The following is a 12,683-nucleotide window of genomic DNA, read 5'->3' on the forward strand; positions in this document are numbered from 1 at the left end:
ACACAGGCAGTCTGGCTCCAGGGTCTGTTGTCTAAACCAGTGCACTTTACTGCCTCAAAAAACCAAAAGTTAAAATTAGTTTTCAGAGTTAATGAAAAAACTGTCCATTTGGATATCTAACTAAATTACGGATCTAAGCACCATACTCACAGCCCAAGTCTTTACAATTGGTGATGCAAAACACCTTGAGAAAAGTTAATCTAAAAGTTAGTTAAAAGATGGTTAACCTTTTAAATAATGATAAAATATGAACCAAGAAAACAACTGAAAATGTTCAAAGTGAAAAGTTCTATTCAACAAAGCATCTGTCCACTGAAAGAACTTTCTAACATGGTAAGAACTTACTACTGGATAAGGGAGTGTGCAGATGAAAAGCTATTTATTTTCATATTCTAGCTCTTTGGTGTGTTTATGTTCATAATCAGTTTTCAGGCAGTATCTCTCATACTTAACATATACTGAAATTATTCCTGTTTATCTCTCTGCTTCCTATCTCTAGTTGCTATACTGACTTTCATATCCCGATTAGGGCAGCACTGAAGTTCACTTATACCCTTCATTTGATTTACAAGTCTGTCCACTATCCAACTTTTAGGTGCTTTTTGTTGTTTTTGTTCTAACAGTTGTACCATTAACAACCTTCATTTCATGTCAACCTTTATAACAGCATTCCTTTTTTCCTTTTTCTTGGGGGTGGGGGAAGTATGTGTTACAGACCATTTTGAGACCCAGTTATAGAAAGAAGTACATATATGCATATAGAATAGTGTTTGTATGTAATTTTAAGGAGTTTAGAACCCGCCTCCCTAAAGCTCACCTGTTTAATTCAGGTTAAAAATCTTGCTGTATATTTATTGTGTTTACAACATAGTAGACTTAAGGAATACAAATACAACATAACAGAAGACGTGAATTACAAGAAAAAGGCTTCTGGTATCCATATACCAATCAAAAATCAGAGGGTTTTATGTCTAAAGTATAAAATTCATAGCCAAAAAAAAAAAAAAGAAGCATGCCTAACTATTTAGGATAAAGATAACATTTGATAATGTTTTCAGGAAAAACATGGAAGGAAGAAAATGAGAAAACAAATCATCCTTTTCTTCTAAGTGGAATGACCATGACTATACAGGAGTTGGAAAAAGAGGATTCAAGGAACTACTCACTTTATGTAAAATATTTCATCTATCAACAGTGGTTTGTACTTGTGCTATAGAGTACCATGCTGATAAGAAATCCAAATGAAAAATCCTTTACAAATTCAAAACCTATATAAAGAGTATGTACTTTCAAATAAGTATCATAAAACTTCTTCCATTCTTGAGTTTCAAATACATCCTAATTTTGTTGTCACCTTAAATAACACTGTCCTTTGAAGGACAGTGCCATTTTTAAAGAGATTTAAAAGAATCTATTATAAAAAGATTAATCTCAAATTCCTCTGAAAGTATCTGCTGTGGATAAAAGCCTGTCTATTTTCAGAACACCGGTCTGGACTTTGGCCCTTAACCTTGCACATGTAGTCAAAAGTCCTATAAAACTGTCAACATGGCCTGCCATCTGTATCACGGCTCATTTCTACACTTGAAATTATGTGTTATAACGTGCAAAATAAAAACTTGAAAAACTAAGACATAGGAAGGTTGCTATCCTTTAGCAGAACCTGGTTACTGAAAAATTTCAATACAAATTCATTGCAGAAATTTTAGAAAATGAAGAAAAGTATGATGATGATGAACAATAACAGGAAGGGTGCTACATATCTCTTCTTGTTCGTTTTGCCTGAGCTAATCATTTGTCATATACATTATTTTACTTAATCTTAACAACTCTATGAGATAGATTTATTGCAAAAAAAAAAAAAGACCTATTTTTATCCCAATCTTATAGACAAGGAATTTAAGACTATGAATGTTACATGTATTCACACAGCTAGTAGGCGACAGAGTCAGGAATTAAACTCAGATCTAATTTCAGAACCAGAGCTCTCATTCACTAACATATATTGCCCAATAAAGAAAAGTAAAATCATCTGTAATCCCACCAGCCAGATACAACCACTGCTAACATGATCATTATCTCACCAATGCTACTTTCTCCTCTGACATCCAAACAATCCCAATTCTCTCCCTCTTTAGGCAACCAATGTTAGTTTGGTGTATTCTTCTGGACATTTTCCCCTTTGAATGTGTACTCATGTATCTATACAAATATATATTTAATTTGTTAAATTATATAAGTAACATCATGTTACATGTAACGTTGCTGTGATAGGAAATTGAGGCACAGAGACATGACATGACATGCTTAAGATCACATAACTAGTTAGGGGAAAATCATAATTGAAACACAGTAAGACACGTTTAACTAAAAATGACCCTAAACCTTTACATCTTGTTTTTCCTGACTGTTTAGAAAAACTTTAAGATCTTGTGTTATACACCTCAGGATCATCACTATAATAATAACAAAATTAGCTAACATTTATAAGCATCTACTATAAAACAAGCATTGTGCTAAGTGCTCTATATTTATTAATCTAAGATTACCATTTCCATTTTTACAACTGAGGAAACTGAGGCTTAGACAGGTTAAGTGACTTGCCTAAAATCACACAGCTAATAACTAATGCTGTAGGTAGAAAAGTCAGAGTGTAGGGTGAACATGTTCTTTTATTTTGGGAATTGTTTTATTGAAATCACTGATATCAGCTGGTTACCCTAAAAAGAGAATACAGCCCTGTCTCATATGTAAAAACTGAATTTTCTACTTTTTAATTTAAGGGTCAGTCAAGGGGTGCTTATAGAATTTACACAGTAATAGAATTAGGGACAATGTATTTCTGGACTATACTGTGTCCACTTCAAGAGTTCAACAATAAATCCTGCTTGTGACCTTCCACAAATCACTTAAATTCTCTAGGTCTTAATTTCCCCACTGTAAGGCGATTATCAAACACAATTCACTTGACCTCGCCTACTTGGGTAGTTCAGTTATGTAACATCATCAATCATCTCCACGGTTAAGCTGCAGAACCAAAACATACTGTTAACTTGTAACTTTTCCTACGGTTTTCTGCATACAACAAATCTGATTTGAGGAAGAGTAAAACAAATTAAGTATTCTAGAATCTAATGCTATGTAAACTGAATCCTTCAGTTTTTTAGACAAATATTCTGGATCAACAGCTCTATCCCATTGCAGCTTTCCCTAAACTTTGCAGACCAAATATCAACAACTTGCTCTGGTTTGATCCACAGTTTCCTTTTTCTTGTAGGACAACACTGAAAACTAGTCATGGGTACACAGATACCATGTACAAAAAGACAGATCAAGAAAAATATATGTCAATTTCTCAGACACAAAAGCTTTATTCTTCCCACCTAAAATACAGGCACCAACAGGTTTAAGTTAAGATAATAAGGAAACAACATCCCCAATTACTCCTCAGAAGTCAACAGCAGAATGAACCCTACAGGTTTGCAAGCAGCCTCCAGCAGCCCTGTAACCCAGTTGGTTCTCCCAAGTGTGGCACCTCAACCAGCAGCTTCACCATTAACTGAGAATTTCTTAGAGAAGTGAATTCTCAACCCACCCAGGCTTACTGAATCAGAAATTCTGGGGGTGGGTCTTGCAATCTGTATTTGAACAAGTCCTCCAGGTAATTCTTGAAGCATGCTAAAATTTGAGAACCATTGCTCGTTTAACCTTTAGCTTAGGACTGTTGCCTCTGTCAGATATACTGTTTTCCTAAATTTGCATGTGATAATGAATAAAGCAGGTGGACCGGAAGATATCAGATCACTAGCTTTAACTGCACTATTATGTATGAGTATACAATAAAATATGATCATTATTCGGTTAATATAGTCTATGTAAGAGAAATTCAAAAAGGATGGATTATTTGTTTCCTTTATGAGTCTACTAAATTCATTTGTTTATTGTTAATTTTTGGTACTATGTAGAAGATAATAGCTTCAACCCTCAGGTCACTAATCTTATCTCAGTAGAAACCTATTTCCACAGAGTTTTATAACTTTACTATAAAGAACAAATCATTAAAAAGCTTCTGTGCCTTAAATCTATTTCAGATAAGAAAAGGAGAGACTGCAGCGTATGGCAATTAACATTTTGGCAACATGTTTTAGTTTCTTCCTGGTTTTCAGAAAATCTTAACAGGTTTAGTTTGGTTCAATTCCAATTCAGCAAAGATTCCTGCTTGTGGAAAATATACATAAGTAATAACACGGACAAGATTTTTCACAGTGATTCAGCATGGGCATTCTAACCAACAGCAGCTACCTTGCTTCTTGACAATAACAAAAGCTAGATTAGATTAAGGATGTCAGATGGGCAATCAGGAAGTGAAAGGTTAGTCTCCCCACAATCATTCTGATTTGCAAATCTGGAAAAGAAAAGGCCTCTGATAGGGTTTCTCTTCCAAAACTCAATGCAGGAATAGAGAATTAGTGCGTTTATTTATTTTACTTTATTACACTAAAATTTGCATGAAGAAATGCAGAGCATAATATTCCATTGCCCAAGAAATGTGACAGTACCTCAGAACGTGAAAAAATTTTGTTCCTTTTAGAAATAGAAAAGCTATTCCTAACACATATCTGCGATTGATTTAAACTGAATAGTCATTTACAACAGTGGATGAAGCCCAAGTTTCTGCAACCTGCAAGCGAAATCCCCGAGGTCTTTCAATATTCAAAACTGATTCACAGAATCAAATGTCTCTGATTAGGTTTGGCTCAAGTTTTTGCCTACTGTCTTCTTTTAAAACATGTCTTATCTGGCTTCAGAGGTATAGTATCCTGCTATTTCAGATTACAGCTACTGATAACTTCCTTAGAACTAGAAATCACCTTATTCTGCTGATCTGTAATGCTGTAAATATGTAGTAGTTGCAGCCACTGTGCAATTTTAATGAGCAGGAATAAACAAAAGACCTAAAACCAAGTCTTGTAAAGTTCTTTACTGAAGCTCTGATCTGTATACTCAACTAGAGCTGTGAACATTTCTGACACAGCTCTATAGACTCACTGTAGAGTGAGTGTAAAGGATGTTGCCAGGCAACTCATCTAAGTTTGGAAGAATCTAAGCATTGATAATGAGTCTGTCTCAGGTTTGCTCCCACACAAGAAGGGTTTTAGTGAACTCCCACATGTGCTTACAGGCCATTCATGAGGTATTTCTAACAGTGAGTGTCCAGGAGCCCAAATCAGGAACCTATAACGTTTCTTTTTTAATTCAAGTATAATGTTTCCAACATCACAACTATTTCCTATAACTGTCCAGAAAACCAACAGGGATTAGGCAAAAAAGGTCATATGCAAAGGGCTAGTGTTGAATGAACATTTTTATTCACACTTGAATGTTCCTGATTGCACATGGCCAAAGCAAAATTTCAAGTATCTCAGATCACAAAAATCACCCTGAAAACGTATCTACTGAATTATTTTAATTTCCTTTGAAAATTATCTTTGAAGCTGTTTTCAATACTTACATAATTATATCAATAATCAAAAAGGATGTTCTGTAAAAACAGTGCTCTAGTAAGGAAAATATGCGATCACAGTTGCAAAAGAGGTAACGGCTATGTTTTTATGAATAATATACATGCAAAACACTGCTCTGCTTGATGGGCCTGATCCAAACCTCCCTCTTTCAAAGCAGAAACTTTGCATGCACGCTTACCAGGGCAGTATGCATCCACGTCCAGTTTCTGAGCTGAAGTGAGGGTTGGTGAGCCAAGCTCGGATTCTGGAATTCGTGGGCTCTCAACAAACTTTGCCTTCCTCAGAGGGGCTAAGGACAAAAAAGAGAGATAGAGAGAGAGGGAGAGAAAAAAAAAAAAGAGAGAGGAAAATAGAAAGGAAGGAAGAAAGAAAAAGGAAAGAGAAACAGAGGGAAAGAGAAAGGAAAGAGAAACATAGAGGGGTCATGAGTAAGGGGAACAGCAGGCAACAGATGGAAGCACTTAAATGAACGACACACTCTGTCAGACTCAGATCAGGTTACCCTATTTTTTTGTGCCAGAAAAAAAATTAACTGCATTCTTCATAGAGGAGATGGGTCTTGTTAAAAAGTCACTGCAAACTGGAAAAGCTAAAATCTCATAATCAAAACTACGAGCATAAGTTGTTAACTGTCTAGTCTATCACCTTAGCTATTTTCTCTCTCCTTATAAAGCAAGAGCTTTCTTATTTTGTCTTCCTTTGCCGTTAAATACAGGTATTGACTGAGTAAAGTATAGGACTAAGTTTTAAGATTTTGTTTATAATAATTGTAATCAAAAGTCTTCTTTATCCAGAAATAACTATTATATAATACTGGGTTGTGATAAATACCTTAAGTAAGATTAATCTATTGATATTTAGCTTAACAAGGAAATCAATTACCTAACTGCTCAGCTGTTAGGTAAGAAGTCAAAACTGCTAGTGGACTAAAATATTAACTAGGCCATGCCAGTTTACAACTGGATGCTAAAGATAAAGAGATGTGATTTAGTTACAAATATAATCATGAGGTCTATGGAACAGTAATATTGCATGCCATGGAAAACATTCATTCTTGTAAGAAATGAATGAACGAAAAAAGTATAATTCATGAATTGAAAGTTTTCATATTAAAACCTCATATAAATTTTATTTAATGGTTTTAGGGGGAAAAGTTAAGGAACATTATTGATATACATTTAAATAATCAGTTAAATATATTAAAAGTTATAATTACGAAGATTGCTTTGGTACTTTTAAACTGAGTTCTATTAAATAAACTGTAATAGGGTGAAAGTCCTTAGCATAATACTGGTGCAAAAGTAACAGTTGAATCTGAAATTGACTTGTATGCATTACACATTATATCATAACTATAGGTGTCCCAGACATGTGAGTGCTTAAGATCACATTACTTTTTTCAAAAGTTTCTGCATGTTCTTCAAAATCCTCATCCATTACTGATTCACAGGGGGATTTTAAGTTATTCCTAAAAGACCCTGTAAAAAGTAATATAAAACTTTGTCATTACAATGACCAGAATTCTCCTCTATTTTCTTTGAAGGACAAAAATATAAAGTTTTTAAAAAATAGAAAATATTTTTGATATGTGCCAATACTCAAAACCTGCAGTCAACTAAATCACACTTTAAATCTTAAGGTATGTATGTATATTTTAAGTGTATGTTAAAAAAAACAAAATAAAGCCTTACTGTCTCCATGGCAACAAAGGCTAAGGGTGCTAACAATATGGTTCTCTGCCAAAAGTAAGCTCTGGAATAGCAGAACTCTCACCTCTGATGAGAGTTAAAACTTGAGCCTATTTTTAAAAATCACTATCACAAATGAAGATCTCAAATGATTTATATGCAAATCTTCAGGCTACTTATAGCCAATATTAGAATCTCTTTCACTCTGATCTCACCAATTCGAAAATAATGAAACATTTTATTTATCCAATATTGCTTTGTATAGGAGAAATTATTATAATTTAATTCTTAAATCTCTTAAGTCTTTTACTAGAATTTTATTATTTTATTTTATCATGGCAGTAGAATAATTATTTTACCTGCTGAGTTCTGACAAAGACAGCCCTGGTCCCTGTTCAAGGGACTCTATACATCTAAAAATCTTAATAACAATATTTATAATGAAATTTGGGGCTAGTAGACGGACAGAAATCAGCAACTTAGGGTAGATATGTGAGAAAGAAATTGAAAGATGGCAGGAGAAAATTGAGGGAGGTATGAAGAATGTATTAAGAATTATGAGATGGAGTCAAGGGGGAAAATCAGGATCCTAGAGATCTGTGAAACTCAACACCATGCAGACTTCTCTTTTCCCTTCTCAGGGAATCCCAACTGCTACCTTTATAGCTCATAGTGGACATTTAATTCTGTTTTTCTACCTTGATCTCTAACTGTGATCCATGGGACACTGTACATGTCTAATAATGAATTTTCATTATTCTATAAGGTAGATTATAATGTTACTCTCAGCCAAATTACAGAAAACTAGTGTTACCCGTAAGTCAATCACACAGAGGAGGTACAATCACAGGCATGACAGATTGTCCAATAGTCTTAACACTACTTGGTGGAGAACACAACAGGTCAACATGGAAGATGGGACACAGTATTTCGTTTGGAAGCCTAGAATTCCAATATACTTTATTGTAAAATAAACGGTATATAAGATTAATCAGATGGGTAAAAGAAATCTTTGTCAAAAGGGTTTACCAGACAGTTTTTTAAAAAAAGTGGTTGAAATGAGATGGGTAGGGGACTCTAAAACCAAACCAGGTATTTTATTATGATATGAGAGATAACAGGAAACTACTGATCTGAAAAGAGATCTCAACCAACACTGGGAATATGAGTCTTATGCTGTAAGAGACTTGAGTTTGGGAATCTGGCAGAGTTGAGAGGAGGATGCATACTGGTTAAGAATATGGGTTTAGTCATTTCAAAGATTGAGGTTGTGGCTCTAGTACTTATAAGTAATAAGAAACTGGGCAAGTTAGTTAACGTTACTAACGCTCAGTTTTCTCAAAAAGTCACAGGATTATTATGAGGCTTAAATAATTCCAAGCATGTAAAGTACTTAGCATAGTGCTTGGATATGATGATATAGTTCATCTAGGAGTTTATTAAGACATGGAGCAGGGAGGGCAATGGCTATGGAAAACAAAGTAAGCGTGTGGTTCCAAGACATAGCGTGGAGAGGCAGTATAACACGGTAATATAGTAATGAGGGGTTGGATAAGAGAGGAATGAAGGGTCTGAGCCCTGAAACCAGAAAGCCTAAGTTAGATCCCATCTCTTCCACTTTTTCCTAGCTGTGAGAATTTTTCTGTGCCTAAGTTTCCTCATCAGTTACTTGGAGCTAGGAACAGTAGCTACACCATGGGGGAGTTGTTAAGGATTATACTAATTAATTCAAATAAAATGCTCAGAACAGCGCCTAGAACAGAATAAATCCTCTATAAATGTTAGCTGTTTTTATCATTGTTTCTGCTGTTGTTGTCATCATCATCACCGTCACAGATGCAGCATTATTTGGAAAGTCTGAATTGTGTGTGTGAGGGGGTAAAACAAAGACATTTAAGATGCCATAGGGAATGACAGAAATGGTGATATTACCAATTTTGTTTTTAAAATTGAGAAGGGAATAATGTTGAAGAAAACATGTTACACCTTAGAAGGTGGTAGAATACCCAAATCAAAGTGGTCTAGGTTAGACAATGAGAAATATGTGGGTATATAAAGAAAGTTAAACACTATGATTTAGACCACCGGTTCTCAAACTGTGGTGCCTGGACCAGCAGCATAGCATCATCTGGGAGTTTGTTAAAAATGCAGATGATCAGACCCCATATCAAATCAGCTGATGATCAGAAACTCAAGAGGGTACAGTCCCAGCAATCTGTGCTTAGCAAGCCCTCCAAGTGATTCTGAAGCACACTAAAGTTTGTAGACACTGAATTAGAGAGATCTATAAATACCTCATGAAAACAGATCATTAAAAGGCCTTTTCTAAGAAAAAAGTTGAAATAAAACAGAAAGGAATCAAGGCCTCATCTCTGAAAGAATTAACGTCTATCGTGAAAGTTAGGATTTCTTCTCAGTCACTCTTTTAGCAATATAACTCTTGTGTTATGTTTTTTTGTTTTGTTTTGTTTTTAAACAGTTCCAAGTAATAAAGTATCCATCATTTGAGGCCTATTTTGAAGAGAGACCAATATGTCTGTACTCACTAATTCTTACCAAGATCATTGAGGGGTGGAGGACGGGGGAATAAGAGCACTCAGATATATCACAAAGAAATGTTAATGGTGAAAGAGAAAATCCACCTATGGAGATCCTCTGTAAACTGAGATGCTGTAGATGATGTTGAAGCACACCTAATTCAAGCAATTATAAAGGCATTAAAATATAAATTTTAATAACTATTGAAATATCTGTCTTTGATAAAAGTTTCATAGCAAAGGGGAATTTTTAGGGATAAACTGTCACAAGACTCAGATACTCATGGAAAAATGGTATGGAGGCAGATAAAATAAAGCAAGGACCAGGAAAATGAGAACTGAAGGATAAATATAAAGATGAGCAGAACATAAAGTACCAAGAAAGTACTTTCACAAAGTTGGTTTTGAGATTAAAAGCATATTCAGTAAGCTTAATCTAAAAACAAATTCACTGTCAAATGAATATGGTTTCTACTAAATGTGAAAAGAGGATAAAACGATTTTAGCTATAGGCAAGAAAAAGAAATGCAAGGCACCCAAATTAGAAAGGAAGAAGTAAAATTATCTTTGTTTGCAGATGACACAATCTTAAATGTAGAAAATCCTAAAGATTCCACTAATAAATGAACTCAGCAAAGTTGTAGGATACAAAATCAATACACAAAAATACACTAACAATGAACAATCTGAAAAAGAAATTAAGAAAACAATTCAATTTAAAATAACAACAAAAAGAATACTTAGGAATAAATTTAATCAAGGAAGCTAAAGACTTGGAACACTGAAACTACAAAATGTTGCTGAAAGTAATTAAAGACACAAATAAATGGAAGGATAACCCTTGTTCACGAATTCGAAGACTTAATATTGTTAAGATGGCAATACTACCCAAAGTGATCCATAGATTCAATGCAATCCCTATCAAAATCCCAATGGCATTTTTTGCATAAATAGAAAAACTCATCCTAAAATTCATATGGGTCTCAAGGAACCCTGAATAGCCAGAATAATCTTAAAAAGAATGAAGTTGGAGATCTTAAACTTCATGATTTCAAAACTTACTATAAAGCTACAGAATTAAAACAGTGTGGTACTGGCATAAGGACAGACATATAGACAGTGGAACAGAATAGAGATTCCAGAAATAAAACCCATGGTCAAATGATTTGACAAATGTACCAAGACCGTTTAGTGAGGAAAGGATAGTCTTTTCAATAAATGTCGTTGGGAAACTTGGATATGTGCATGCAAAAGAATGAAGTTGGACCCTTATCTTATACCATATACAAAAATTAACTCAAAATGGGTCAAAAACCTGAATGTAAATTAAAGTTATAAAATTCTTAGAAGAAAACATAGGAGAAAAAGATCTGAACTATAGAATTGTTAACAAAGTAGAGAGAAACAGTGGAAAATTTATCTGGAAAGAGAAAACTGTATTTTTAAAAGTTTTCAACAGAGCTTTCACAGGCAGAATCTTAGGACATTCATAAAATTTTAGTTCCTAAACGTTTATTAGAAAATAAACCTTTCAGTAACAATGGATTTCCTGGAGTGGGCGTGGGAAAAAAGGGTAAAAGGAGAGAGATTATTTGAGAAACTCTTTATTTCCTCCTTCTTAACCCCCAATCTATGGTGGGTTTAAAATCGGGAAATAGGTGGTAACAGCATCCTTCCAATTTATCTGATATCCTGATTGCTTGTCATAATTGTGCTTAAATGGTGACATAAACCACACCTTGAAGAAAGAAAGAATGCCAAGGAGCTTTTCTTTTTTAGTTATGCACCAATAAACAAATGAATCCCCCAAAATAGAGGGAACAAAAACTAAAAAAAAACTGAGAAAGAAAAACCAATAGAATTTGACAATTTGACACATGCTAAATGTAAGTGAAACACAGATAAAAAGAAAACTATAATTCATATAGTTCCCCATTTTTTGCAAGGAGAAAGTATCCATCTATAGAAAAGAAAAAACATATAAAACAAATAAACACCCTCAGATGCAACCCAGAAGGAGGAAATTAAAACGTGACATGACAGTCTTTATCAAATAATGGCTAGTCTACTACAGAACGTTTCTGACTCATTATAATGAAAAATAAAACTCTGCTGCTCTAACCAATGACAAAATTAACATAAAGCTGGCAAAGTATTTTTCTGGTTCTCTTTTCTTCCATAAAAGTATTAAAAAATGAAGTATATATGTTTTACACATTTCTCTTTACCCTGCTTTTTCCCCAAATACCATGTGTTATCTTCTTTAGTCTCCCCACTTTCCAGACTCTAAGCTACAAATGAAAATTGTTGCATGTTGTTTTACACCCATACTATGCAGTGAAGTATCAAATAATTAGAATGCATTTATTTTAAATCTAAATATATATTAGTATAGCTAGAAATACAATATGCATATTTATTCTTGACAACAGACTATTAGAGATCTGATTTCTTTGAAACCTATACAAATATAAGTGAAATATGAAATGTGTGCAGTGTGGCAAAGTCAACTATGTTTACCAATACAAATATCAGTTAGTCTGTGGTCACTAGTTATCCCTGGATAACTAGTGGGTGCGCTCACCTGTGAACATTTCCTATCTGCACTGATCGTAGTGAACAGCTTTATAAAGGAGGAATCCAGAATTCATTTTATTTGAGCAAAAAAGCAACATTGCATAGTTTTACCATTTCCAAAACTAACAGCAACTACATCTTTTTTTTTTAACTGAAAGGTAGCTGATCAGCATCAACTTACAGCATTATGGTCCCACTGAAAGTAAGGACTGAAAAGAAGGTCCCACTTGAACATAACACAAAGAATACAGAAGCTATCCAAGTACAGAGAAATTTAGCAATTTGAATATCAAAATAAGTTCTTTTAAAGTACCTATCACCTAAAAACTTTAATACTAACTTCCTAATAATGAAAA

The 12,683-nt window shown here is 34.1% G+C and overlaps 1 protein-coding gene across 18 annotated transcripts in view; it reads right to left on the reverse strand.

The window, feature by feature from the left end:
• TANC2 (tetratricopeptide repeat, ankyrin repeat and coiled-coil containing 2) overlaps window positions 1–12,683 on the reverse strand; it is a gene marked incomplete at its 3' end in the record, with an annotated part of 361,692 nt that overhangs the window by 177,420 nt on the left and 171,589 nt on the right. For 12 of the 18 annotated variants that reach the window (XM_082443067.1, XM_082443050.1, XM_082443062.1 and 9 more), the window contains one exon: window positions 5,704–5,814. The exons of the other annotated variants lie outside the window; for them this stretch is intronic. In XM_082443067.1, coding sequence (XP_082299193.1) covers window positions 5,704–5,814 — 111 coding nt within the window. The remainder of the gene's footprint in view (window positions 1–5,703; window positions 5,815–12,683) is intronic. 18 annotated transcript variants of the gene reach the window in all.

The sequence above is a fragment of the Balaenoptera physalus genome (assembly GCF_965194825.1).
Source record: "Balaenoptera physalus genome assembly, chromosome: 20".
Lineage (NCBI taxonomy): Eukaryota > Metazoa > Chordata > Mammalia > Artiodactyla > Balaenopteridae > Balaenoptera > Balaenoptera physalus.